Source organism: Zonotrichia albicollis, chromosome 27, assembly GCF_047830755.1.
Source record: "Zonotrichia albicollis isolate bZonAlb1 chromosome 27, bZonAlb1.hap1, whole genome shotgun sequence".
NCBI classification, from domain to species: Eukaryota; Metazoa; Chordata; class Aves; order Passeriformes; family Passerellidae; genus Zonotrichia; species Zonotrichia albicollis.
This window is the reverse complement of record NC_133845.1, coordinates 125,946-138,632: the sequence shown is the minus strand read 5'-3', so window position 1 is coordinate 138,632 and position 12,687 is coordinate 125,946. Positions and strand designations below refer to the sequence as shown.

Genomic DNA, 12,687 nt, shown 5'->3' with positions numbered 1-12,687 from the left:
CAACGGGGAAATTATTTAAATGGCCTGATCAGAAATGCCCAAATCTCCCGTGTTCCTAATACACTGACAGATCATGTGAATATGGTCATGATGTAAAAAAGACAATGTAAAAAAAGTAAGGCCAGACAATGTTTCATTAGTTAAAGCACAGGACTGGAAGTTATTCATCCTGTGTCTGATTGCTCTCCCCAAGTCCCTAAGTGCCTTTAGGCAAGCCACTTCCTCTCTGAGCTGCATCAGTCCCATCTGAGAGGGTGGACACGTGGAGGGAGCATACAAGTTTATAAGAGAGCATGAAGGCCCTTGCCTGATTAGTGTCGACAAAGGGCAGAGTCTGTCTCTTGTTCCTACAAAGGATGTGAATGTGCCCTCCCCTCCTTTAATTGCTGAATCACAGACCCTTTAAATTTACGGTTAATGTCCAAAGCTCTCTAGTTTGGAACTTCAGGTAGACACATCCTATGTGCATAGATTCCTTTCAGGTGGTAAGAAATACATCTCATTCTGAACCTTTGACTCTCACAGGGAAGCCTCACTAGATCTGGCTGCTAAAACAAGGAGCCCAGACTGAGCAGATGCTTCAGGTTCTTAACCAGTGTTGGGCAGATGTTAGCATAAGGCTTACTGCTCAGTGCATCCTGGTTGGGTTGGTGCTGCCAGCATGCAGCACCCAGCTGGGCAGGACCCCAACCTTTCAGCCCCTTAAGCACCTCTGCTGGCCCTGTCCCTTTGCAGGTGAGGTGGCTCCCCGCAGTAAGCGACGGTGTGTGCTGGAAAGGAAGCAGCCATACAGCGGCGATGAATGGTGCTCTGGGCCGGACAGCGAGGAGGACGACAAACCCATCAGCAGTGCGCACAGTGAGTCACTGCCTCCTTACCACTCTGAAGCTTGAATAAAGCCAGGTCCTTCGTACAGCTCATCAGGAGGGCTGATGACACTAGCTTTGCCTGTGTGTGCTCACTTAGCCGAGTGTTGTGGGGCCCATTGCAGTTAGTGATCATTGTGCTGTGAGAATGTTTGCCATGCAGTGAGGCCTTGGACCTGTTTGGTGGAGATGCTACAGACATGCTGGAGGGAAAAGTGTTGAAGTTGAATGTCCCTGCTGTACATTGCTCTGGCCACACTACCCTGGTCATAGTGGCAGCCAGAGTGCAATGTGCATTGCTCTTGTTGCAGCAGCTGCATCTCTGCCAAGCCACTCACCTTTCTCTCTGCAGCTGTGTTGTAAAGACAGCTCAGTGTAAAGAGGCTCTTGGGGTCTTGACAGTGGTTCAGGCAGAGCTGAGCTGGCCTGAGATGTGCTCTTTTTGGGACAATGAGCTGTAGGTCTCCTCTGTTTTCCAAAAGCACCAGCATTCTTTGACATTTTGTATCTACAATTCATTTTGCTTTCAAACTGTAACAGGGAGAATATCTGAGAGATGGGGCAAGGTCCTGTGGGACCTGAGGAGATGCCTATGTTCTCTGTTAGAGAACATGAACGTGTAGAAAAGCAAGAAGAGAGTGGCCTCTGTGCCTGCCAGTGCATTGTTGCCATTGTCTCTGGAACATCCACTTGCACTTCTCGGCACTGTCCACAGCCTGAGCAGCCTGCGCGGGAAGGGATAGTGCTGAAAGGTCAGCCTGCCCTCAGATCTGCCTGGCGGGAATGCGTCACGGTGGGGCTGCCCAAGGGCAGGGGCTGGCAGCGAGGCACCGCCCGTGTCCCCGCACAGAGTTCCCGGCGATGTCTCCTGTGTGAATGCTGCAGTGGCAGGGTCGGGCTGCAGAGGCTGCTGCGATGGGGAGAGGCAGCTGGAGGGGAGCAAGGAGCCAGCTGGGTTAAGGTAGAGGAAGGCAAGGCATGCCTCTGGTAATTGCAGCGCATAGTAATATTAATTATGGATCCTACTTAATAACGGCTGACGATTGCCAGCGGCCCCGGCCGGGCGGGCCGGTGCTGCCGCCTGCTGGCGGGCCCGCAGCAGCGCCCGGCAGCTCCTCTTCTCTGCTCCCGCAGGCTGTAATGTAGCAGATCCTGCGATGTCCACGGCCCCACAGCTTGGCCCAGGGTCCAACCCGCTGCCTAACCTGAGCGAGAGCAGCGCTTCCGGCGTGCCCCATGGTGCTGCCCCTGGCTTGCGGGCAGAGGCTGCAGGAGGCGGAGGCGGCGGAACAGGGAAGCAACCTTCACAGTTTGTTTACGTCTTTACAACGCAGCTTGCTAACACGTAAGCAATAAACCCCACACCTCCTCCACTGGTATTGGCTGGCCTTGCCACACCTGGCCGGCCTTGTCACACCTGCCTGCCGCATGCAGCCCTTGAGCACAAGAGAGCTGGAAAAATCTGTGTCTCTCTGCTTGCACAGAGTGGGAAACCTCTGGGGTTTGTGAGGTATGCTGGTAGTTGTTGCAGGTGGACAAACTGGAACTTAAATGCCCACTTCCTACCAGTGAGGCCTGGCTCTGCACTCTGTTTCACTCAGAGCCCATTTTGTCGCATCCAACAAAATGATTCTCCCAAAGCAGTGTGGGCTGCTGGTCTGATTTGAAAGTTTCTAAGGGGTGGGTGTGACAGGGAGTGTAATGTAACACATGGTATTCTCCATCCAATTCCTCTCTTCTGTCCTGCATTGTCTTAGCCATAGAGTCTTAGAAGTCAGTTTAGTCTGTTTAGCCTAGGCTAAAACTAGCCTAGTTTTAGAGCTCTGCTGTATCACAGGTTCAGTGTGGGAGATCCCAATGCATCTTGGTGACAACCACCTTAGGGCAGCAGGCACAAAGCAAAGCCTGTCACCGGACATGGGAAGAGGGAAATTGAACAGCAAGCGATCGTCTGTTGGAGATCCTCACTGGAGGCTGTGCAGGACATATCTGAGGACTCTGAGAACATTCCCCGTTCTTGGTTACTTCTAGGGATTTCTTTCTTCCTGTAGAACTGAAGAACGGAGGTGGCAGCTGGGGCCTTGGATGGGTAGGGTGGGGCGCAGTGCCTGTTCTCAAGTGATTTGTGCTCTCTCCCCAGAGCTGCAGAAGCTGTCCTGCAGGGCCGAGCTGACTCCATTCTGGCCTACCATCAACAGAATGTCCCGCGGGCAAAGCTAGACCAGGTATACCACCTGTGAAGCAATCGCTCCTGTTGTCACATGCTGACGACTATTACCCTTCCAGTCTGATGTGGTCATTCTCCCCCACCCCCTGGCTCAGCTGTGAAAGAAGGGGTTGCCAGAATGCCCTTTCAGTGGGGTGGGAAGCTGCTTTGCTGCAAAATCTCTTTGGCACAAGTCCTTGCTGTTGTCAGCTGTGACAAGTTTGGGATGGGGCGTGGCATGTTCCCCCACAGCCACGTGTGCAGTGTACCTGCTTGTGTGTTCCTAGATCATGTAGTAGTACCTACATTTTTTTCCTGCAAGAAATGAAGGTGAACTGCCATGAGGCTTCATTTTGGGACAGAGAGGTCTCCTGTAGGGTGCAGGGAACAATACCTTCCTAGGATCTTTCCCTGCTCTCAAGTTTCTTCCCCTTTTCTCTGCCAGGCACCACCTGCTCCTAAAGTGCTGGGCATTGCTGAGCCACTTCCAATTAACCCTCCTGCTGCCAATACTCCACAGTCCCAGCCACTGGCTCCTCAAGCAAGTCAACCGCAGCCACAGCCTCCCCCACCACAGCCTCCAGCCCCACCACCTCAGGCCATCAGTCAAACACCTTTGCCTGCACCCAGCAGCCTGCCTCAGGAAGGGACAAGTGAAGATGGCCGGAGAGATCTGACTCCCAACTCTTTGGGGAACAATAGCAGCAACAACCAGCCTGGAAGTAACCATCCAAATACGCCCACTGCATCTGCCAGCACCATGCAGCCTGGGCAAGTGGACTCCTCCGCCACACCCAGCTCCAGCCTCCTTGGAGAGGGCCCAGGGATGCCGGGGAATGGGCAAGCAGGCCTGGGCCCCAGGAACACCATGAACTCCGAAGGGCTCTCAAAGGAGCAGCTGGAGCACCGAGAGCGTTCTCTGCAGACCCTGCGAGACATTGAGCGTCTGCTGCTGCGCAGCGGGGAGGCCGAGCCCTTCCTCAAATCCAGCCAAAATGCAGGTGAGGGGGGCACTGCCCCTCAGCCACAGGCTGCCCCTGCCCAGCCCCCTGCGCCCCCTGCCAGCATCAAGAAGTATGAAGAGCCTCTGCAGTCCATGATCTCCCAGACCCAGAGCCTTGGTGGGCCCAGCCTGGAACATGAGGTGCCTCACCACCCTGGCGCTGACATGGGCCAGCAGATGAACATGATGATGCAGCGGCTGAACCAGGACAGCCTGACACCAGAGCAAGTGGCCTGGAGGAAGTTGCAGGAAGAGTACTATGAGGAAAAGCGACGGAAAGAGGAGCAGATCAGCATCCATGGCCGGTCCATGCAGGAGATCATGATCCCTCAGTCGATGGGGAGCATGATGATGCGTGGGCCTCCACCACCCTACCACAGCAAGCCTGGAGAGCAGTGGCCACCAGGGATGGGCAGCCAGCTGCGGGGACCCATAGATGTGCAGGACCCTCTGCAGCTGCGGGGAGGGCCACCCTTCCCTGGCCCACGGTTCCCTGGGAATCAAATGCAGAGAGTCTCTGGCTTTGGAGGGATGCAGAACATGCCCTTGGATGCTCTTGGGCCCATGAATGCCATGCAGAGGCCAGTCAGGCCCAGCATGGGATGGAGTGATGATATGTCTCCTATGGGAGGCCCTGGGAACTTTCCACAAGGCACCTTGCCCTACCCACCAGGGCAAGGAGACCCAGAAAGGTTTATGAATCCCCGTGCCAGAGAGGAGATTCTGCGGCATCAGCTCATGGAGAAACGCCCAGTGGCAATGCAGAGGCCTGTGGGGATATCCAACAACTCCATGAGCCAGGGCATGGAAATGGAGAGGATGATGCAGGCTCACAGGCAGATGGATCCATCCATGTTTGCTGGGCAGATAACGGGTGAGACCCTGAGCAGTGCCCCAATGGGAATGGATTTTGCAGGCACTCGGGGGATGCTGAGCCCTCCTATGAGTCAGTCAGGCCTTCGGGACATGGACACACCCATGGGCCCTGGCAACCTCAACATGAACATGAATGTCAATATGAACATGAACATGAACCTCAATGTCCAGATGACCCCACAGCAGCAGATGATGATGTCCCAGAAGATGAGGGGCCCTGAAATGATGACCCACCAGGGCATGAACCCTGAGGAGCTGGCCAGGGTTAGGGCTCAGAATGGCAATGGCAGTGCAATACTAACGGGACCCCAGAAAATGATGATTCCCTCACAGTTCCCCAACCAAGGACAGCAAGGCTTCTCGACAGGGCAAGGGTCTTATCCCAACCTGCCCCAGGAGATGGGCAGTGGCTCAGACATGTTTAGCCCTGAGCAGGGCACCATGCCTGTTGGGAGCATCAGTGGCACCACCAGACTCAGCCACATTCCTCTGCCTCCAGCCTCCAACCCCACTCCCACACCAGGGGGAAACCTGGCCAACATGCACCCAGCACCTTCCCGGGGGCTGGGCCGCCGGCCCTCTGACCTCACCATCAACATCAACCAGATGAATTCCCCCAGCATGGGTCACCTCAAGTCTCCCACCCTTAGCCAGGTGCATTCGCCACTGGTCACCTCCCCATCTGCCAGTCTCAAGTCCCCACAGACACCCTCGCAGATGATCAGCATGCCACCTTCAAACCAGTCTGGACCTCTCAAGTCCCCCCAGGTGATGAGTTCTTCCCTCAACGTCCGGTCTCCAACTGGCTCACCAAGCCGCCTGAAGTCCCCTTCTATGGCTGTTTCTTCCCCTGGTTGGGTGCCATCTCCCAAAGCCACCATGCCCAGCCCAGGAGTCAACCAGAGCAAGCAGACTCTCAACATGAACTCATCTGCTTCCATCGGAGCTCTGGAGCAGGGTATGCTGGGTGTCTTGTATGCGAGTGCATGTCTGTGCTTAGTTTTGATGAGTGTGTGGACAGGGTTTCTCTCCAGCCCACAAGCTCTCTCTGGAACAGGAAGACATGTGTTCCTGTGCCTGGCTTTGCATCTCGCAGAGCAAGTATGTTTTCCCAGGAGTCCAAACAGGGCCTTTTCAGGTAGATCTGTGACACATGCAGCAAATGCTGTGTCTGTGCTGGGCAGTCAGGGGCAGGTTTCAGTGGAAGTCTGTCACTGCTCTGGAGCAGGGTCTCTGCATGAGCCTTCTCAGAGTCCAGAGAGTGCGGCACTGTGCCAGCTCTGTGCTTTGCAGCCTCCTCTGGTCATAGTGACCAGAGGCCAGGGTTGCTCTTTGGTGGGAGCAAGCCAGCGCATGTGTACCATACTAAGTTCATCTCTCTCATTCTTGTAGGTTCTCTCCCTTCTGGGCCTCGGAGCAGCTCTTCTGCACCAGCCAGCAACACCTCCAGCACCATGAATCCAAACATGCCTTTTACTTCCTCTCCAGATCCATCCCCTTCCCAGAACCCCCTCTCACTGATGATGTCCCAGATGTCCAAGTATGCCATGCCCAGCTCCACACCACTTTACCACAATGCCATCAAAACCATCGCCACCTCTGATGATGAGCTGCTGCCAGACAGGCCTATGCTTCCACCTGGAAGTATGTCAGGTATCTACTTCTGGAGGTGGGCTTGCAAGGGGTCAGACTGTCTTGTGGCTGCCAGTGAACCTGAGGCAGCAGGTGGAGAAAGTATTAGGAACTCTGATCTCCCCATGACTGCCATGTCACATAGCATAAATTTCCCCTGGTTTGTAACAGTCTGTGCAATTCCCTGCCCTCTGCCCAGCCTGTCCATCAGCTTTTAGCTTGGATGGAAGGACGTGAGCTGGTCTGGCTTGAGGAGTCCTCCTTCCACTAGACCTGGAAGTTTTTTACCTTTACCCATGGGGATGTATTTGGCCCGAGTTTTCATGGCTCCCGGAGTTTTGTCAGGTTCAGAACTTGCAGGCAGAGGTCTCCTGCTTAGAGCCCTTGTGTTCCTGTGCAGTGGGACGGGGATGCTCTGAATGGGGCTTGGGAATCTGGTGTTTTGAGTGGAGCCCAAGTGCCTGCACAGGCAAGGCTGTGTTGTAGCACAGTTGTGATTTCAGTAGGCCAGATATGCTCCACTAACTGGTGGCACTGGTGAGGACATTTAGGCAAATGAGTGTTTTTGATCACGTGGTGACCAGCTCAAAGGGGAATTCCAACATGCTCTACCACTTGATTTAGGGGTCTAATGCCGTCTGATAAATATTTTTGTTGGTTTTGGAAATGAAAAATCAGCTTTTTGACTCTTTCACTGCTGAGCAGTCACTTAGGTTGACCGCAAGGCATGCAAATGCATTGGCTGCCTCCGCAAGCACTGATGGCTGCTCTGCTTTTCTGATGGGCACAGACTTTCCCGCCCAGACAGCACCTGTGCCGGGCCACTGACTCTTCTGCTTTTTTCCTCCTTATCACCCGAGGTTGTGTGGTCACTGGAGCTTGCTGGGTGGCAAACCCTGTGGCAGGCAGGGGTGAAGGGTCACTCCTTGCTGCCTTTCAGGTAGCTGAGAGCCCTGATGAGACCATGATGTAAGGCACACACAGAGCCAGTCAGGACTCTAAAATCAGGGGAATGTAAGAAATTACAAATCTGGCATGGGACTAGATGAAGCTGGAAGAGCCCTCTGGTGCTTGTGGGCTTGAGGAGCTGGAGTTGGAGATGGTTCTTCCTCATGTTGGTGCTTTGTAAGCCCATCTTGGGGCTGCTTTCTGAGCATCATGCTCCATGCTCAGGGCATTCTGCGCAGGACTGCTTGGCAGGCTCTCAGGATGTGGATTTTACAGCCCTGAAAGGTCTGTAGGAGGGGTTAACTCTTCTCTCTTTTTCCTGTCCTTAGGCGTGACGGGGAATCAGCCAAATCAACTGCACTTGAACTCTGTGGGGCCTGGATCCGCTCAGAGCCCCATGGGAATGAACCTACCTGGTCAGCAGCCCCTTTCCCACGAACCACCCCCCACCTCTATGATGTCCTCCCCAAACCCTCTGGGCTCCAACATTCCTATGCATCCAAGTGGGCCAGGGGCGGGCGTGCCCCCCCAGAACCCCATGATGCTGCCCCCAGGTCCCCAGGACTCATTGAACCAGCAGTGTGGCCCTGTGCCCAACAGTTCACAGATGATTCCTTCCAACCAGCTCGTGTTCCCCCGCATGCAGCAGCCCCACAATGCCATGCCATCTCCTGCCGGAGGCATGCCCATGGCCCCCAGTGCAGGAGGTGGCCCTGGGATGCAGCAGCATTACCCGCCAGGGATGCCCTTGCCACCTGAGGATCTTCCCTCCCAGCAGCCTGGCCAGATGCCCCCTCAGCAGCACATGATGGGCAAGAACATCCCTCCTCGGATTGGTGACCCCTACCCGCCCGTGCTTCCTGGGGTGGCGTCGGTGCTGAACGACCCCGAGCTCAGCGAGGTCATCCGCCCCACGCCCACGGGGATCCCGGAGTTTGACCTGTCCAGGATCATCCCATCAGAGAAGCCAAGCAGCACCTTGCAGTATTTCCCCAAGAGCGACAGCCAGGCGCCCAAATCTCAGCCTTCCAACCTCCACCTCATGAACCTGCAGAACATGATGGCTGAGCAGCCCCCCGTGCGTCCAGGTATGAATGCTCCCAGCCTCCCCGGGCAGCAGGGTGTGCAGAGGGGACTCAGCATGCCCTTGTGCCATCCTGGACAAGTGCCCATGCTGGGCAGGACAGGCATACCGCCCCAGCAAGGCATGATGGGCAATAGCATGCACCAGGGCATGATGTCTCCGCAGCAGAGCCTGATGGCCCAGCAGAATTTCATGCTGATGCAGGCCAAGCAGAGAAGCATGTCTGTGTCAGGGGAGATGTATGCCCAGACAGGACATATGATGTCACCTCAGGGCTCTCTCATGGGCCCCCCGCCTCAGCAGAACCTCATGGTCACACACCAGATGAGGCAGAGGAGTGTCTCCCTGGACAGCCAGATGAGTTATATCCCTGGGCCTGGGAACATGGCGAACTTGCCTTTTTAACCCTGACTGGCCCTCAGGGCTGAGGCGGAGATGAGGCTGCGCCTACAAACATTTTTAAACCTTTCTCTGGGGGCGGGTTGGGGGCCAATGCCAGTGGAGGACACCACGTGGGATGCTTTTCATATCGGATTTGCCTCTACACAGCAAACCAGATGTGCAGTAAACTTGATGTGAATTGAGTTTCTTTTTCCTTTCTTTTTTGGGGAAGGGGAGGGTGAAGAGGCTGGGAGTGGGGCTGTTACTTTGAACCCTGAGTGGCAACCAGGGACATCCAGACCTTGTGGCAGTTTGTAAAGTTTTCACTTATGGTTTTCCTCCGTCTAGTGTTTTTCTTGCCCTTTTTTCCTCTCTCTTTTTTTTGTCCTTCCTTTTTAAGCAACCAAAATGTGCAAGAGGGTTTTTGGAACTAGCTGTAAATAGGTCACTGGGAAAGGCAAAATTTGTGCTGGTTTTTAATTGTCCTGTATTTCTGTGTTTTAATAGAAGCCTCAAAACATGTTTTAAAAAACAGAAAGAAAAAAACATGCTAAAGGCAACAGTGTACAAGGATTGAAATCTCTCCGTGGAGGAGGCAGGAGGATCCCCAGGGTGCACAGGGTGTTGAGAGATCCCCTTGTAGAGTGACTTGTCAGACCTGTGTTATTCACAAATCTGAATGGTTTTGCATGTGTGTGGAGAAGGGGTGGTGCAGTATCATGCAGATCTCAGGTCCCATGGATACTATACTGAGTACACCAACACAACCACTGACCATTGGGCCGGAGGAGGCCGCCAAGCTATAGCCCCAGTGAAATGCTGCTGGAGCGGTGATCATCTGGCAGGGCAGAGGCCACAGTTTTAGGGGATGCAGCTGTTGCTGCTCTCTGGAGAAGCTGCTATGTTTGGAATGAGAAGGATGCTGGCCCTTCAGCTGGAGAAGCATGAAGAATCTGGGCTTCACAGATGGTAACGTGCTGGACGTGAAGGTCTTGATCAGCTCTGTCACCTCTAGTCCCTTCTCTTCCCTTCATGCTATGTTCCCTGTAGGCAAGATGTTGTGGTGGGTAGGGACAGATGGGCTTTGAGGTGAGCAAGGTGATGCATTCCAGTGCTTCCAGGAGAGGCTGGCCGGGAACCCTGATCTTCTGCAGCCTTCCTACACCAGTTTATTACCCTTCACCACTGTGTCCTGCTTCCCTGCCATTGAATGCTTTTCCAGGTTTTCCTTGTGCTTGTCAGTCCTTCATCTGTAGAGTTTTGCAGGCAGTCTTCACTCCATGATAACCTGAGCTACTGGCAGCAGCCCTGCCCTGTGGCACAGGAGAGGTCCAGCTCTTGAAGAGGACCTGTCCTTGAGTGCAATACTCTACCTCAGCATTCAGTCTCAGCAGCATGGCTGTCCTGTGCTTCGGACGGAAGAGGCCAAGTTGAGTTGCAATCTCTCATTCCTAGGCTGGCAAAAGCATGCCATTTGGACAACTCTGGCTTTTCTGGATGCACTCCACCCTCTCCATCCTGTACTCCATAAGGTCTTCCTGCATGCAGCTCTGATGGTCTTTACCACATTTTTTCACAGAGGGGAATGTGTCATGATGCACGTTTCTGCACACATCATAGTATCTCTGGACCTCTGTGAGGACTTGCAATTCCAGTATCCAGTGGTGAACCTGGGGCACACAATTGGAGGATTATCTCTGCAGAGCCAGGCTTAACACACTACCTCTCTTATAACAGAGCTCATCTTCCCCAACTTGCTGTTGCCAGGAGGAGAGGGCTTTGGAAAGGGAGATTGCCAAGTAGTGAGTGAACAGCAACGCTTTTTATCAGCTTGCAAGCTGTTTGGAAAGGCTGGTGGGTGCAGAAATGTCAGCCCAGCAGTTGTCTTGATCCAGTCTGTGAGAAGATGGAATCATAAAGTCCAGTTAAGAATACACTGAAGCTTTGGGGCATTTTGTAGTGGTGGGTGAGAAGCATGGGTTTGGATCTGAGGAAGGATCCTGCTCTAGTCTCCTGCTTTGTAGAGGTTTGTTGTATACAATGTGAGCAAGTAACATGGATTGAAGTGGTTAAACAGGAACAATCATGAGAAGTTCTCTGCTCCTGCTGAGACAGAGCAGAAGAATAATCTTCAGCTCAGGCTTTGGATTCTTGGTCCTTTCAGTGTGTGTTTCAGGCGGGAGGACATGGCTCAAACAGATGTAGCTCTTTCTAAGCTTGACTTGCCCGAAAGGCTGTAGCTTCTCTTGGCTGCTCTTCAGGCTGTTGGCTGCTGGTAGCTTCTCAGAAACATCCAAATACCAATTATAATCCCAAACTTTGCTCATCACCTACCAGCAAGTCTTGGCTAATTTGAAGCCATACCATTTTCTATATGGAAGTTTTTTTGTCTGCCTGTAGATAGCTGTTGTTTTAGCCTGGTTGAGCTCTCCATGTGTTTGTACTTTCCCTGTTGTCCCTTTTGTCCAGCCTGACACAGAAGTTGCCTGGGCCTTGCAGTCCTCACTGTGTCAGCAGCACATTGTCCCTGTATCAGCTGGAGCCTGCAGGCTTGTGGCACATGCTGTGCAGTGCTCAGAAGACTAGTGCTGAGCGCTCACAGGGACATGGCAGTGTGATGCTATTTCTGCCTGGCAACAGGAGGAAGACCTGTCCTTCAGTGACCAATAAGCCTTTTGACTCAGCTGCCCTGGATATAGAAGGAATCCTGATGCTAGGTCAGAGCTGAGGACTCTGGAGCAGCAGTTGGTGCTCTTCTGCAAAATCTCACTGCCCTGGAGCCAGCCCTACCCCTACCACTGTGATGGCTGAACAATGGGGAGAAGAAATGCTGCCTAACATCCCTGTGCCCTGGGCGCTGCTCCCAGCCATGTCTGTAAACAGCAGTGTGGCAGGAGTTCCTCTGGAGGCTCAGTGACAGCCAGTCCTTGTTAGACTCGGGCAAGGTTTGCCATCAGCTGGTTGCCCACTGCTGTGACCTGTGTCTAGTCTTGTGTCTTGTAGTTTATTGCTCGGCTCCTCACCTTGAGTTCTGTGTACTGACTCCACCTAATCACAGTAGAAGGTTTGCCCATCTTTTAGCCATGACTTTGCCATGTTTTTCCAGCTCCAAAAAAGCAAATGCTAGGAAACTGCATCTTTCAGTATGTTGGATAATCACACATCTGGAATTAGCTTTCACATTGAGGTAAAGTTGACTGACCTGTTCTCTGTCATCCCATGGAGAAACTTCCCCAGTCATTTTGTACCATTATATAAATATATATATAAATATAAATATATAAATACAATATGTGAAGACATCTTATTGGTTTTTATTTGAAACAATTTTTAGGCTTGTTTTTGGGTATCTGTGCTGCCTGTAATGTATTGACCTGTTTTATAGGTGCCTTTTTATTAAAAAGACAAATTTCAAGACCTGACCCTGTGCCTGTATTTTTCCACATGATTTTCCACTGGACTGCAGCAGAGAGAGAGAGTGTGCAAGGTGCTGGAAGGTTTGTGTGGGCATCAGGGGAGCCCCTTCTCTGCAGCACTCCCAGGCACGTGTTCATTCATGCGTTCCCTTACTCATGCATGCTTCACTGCCTGCCACGGCCCTGTGATCACTGTGTGTGCGTAGCAGGATGCTCTGCTGGAACCCCAGCTCTGTCTCCTGGGAGACTTGGTTGCCCTGCAGGAAACCCAGAGC

The 12,687-nt window shown here is 53.1% G+C and overlaps 1 protein-coding gene across 2 annotated transcripts in view; it reads left to right on the top strand.

Annotated features, from left to right (window-relative positions):
• BCL9L (BCL9 like) overlaps positions 1-12,418 on the top strand; it is a 47,534-nt gene extending 35,116 nt beyond the window's left edge. Inside the window, exons 3-8 of one of the 2 annotated variants that reach the window (XM_074559552.1) lie at positions 736-858; positions 2,001-2,211; positions 3,007-3,091; positions 3,518-5,909; positions 6,344-6,595; positions 7,861-12,418. In XM_074559552.1, the coding sequence (XP_074415653.1) occupies positions 736-858; positions 2,001-2,211; positions 3,007-3,091; positions 3,518-5,909; positions 6,344-6,595; positions 7,861-9,020 (4,223 nt within the window). In that variant the 3' untranslated portion in view covers positions 9,021-12,418. Of the gene's footprint in view, positions 1-735; positions 859-2,000; positions 2,212-3,006; positions 3,092-3,517; positions 5,910-6,343; positions 6,605-7,860 lie in introns of both variants that reach the window. The other variant, XM_074559551.1, reaches the window with a different exon arrangement.
• The last annotated feature ends 269 nt before the right edge of the window (positions 12,419-12,687 follow it).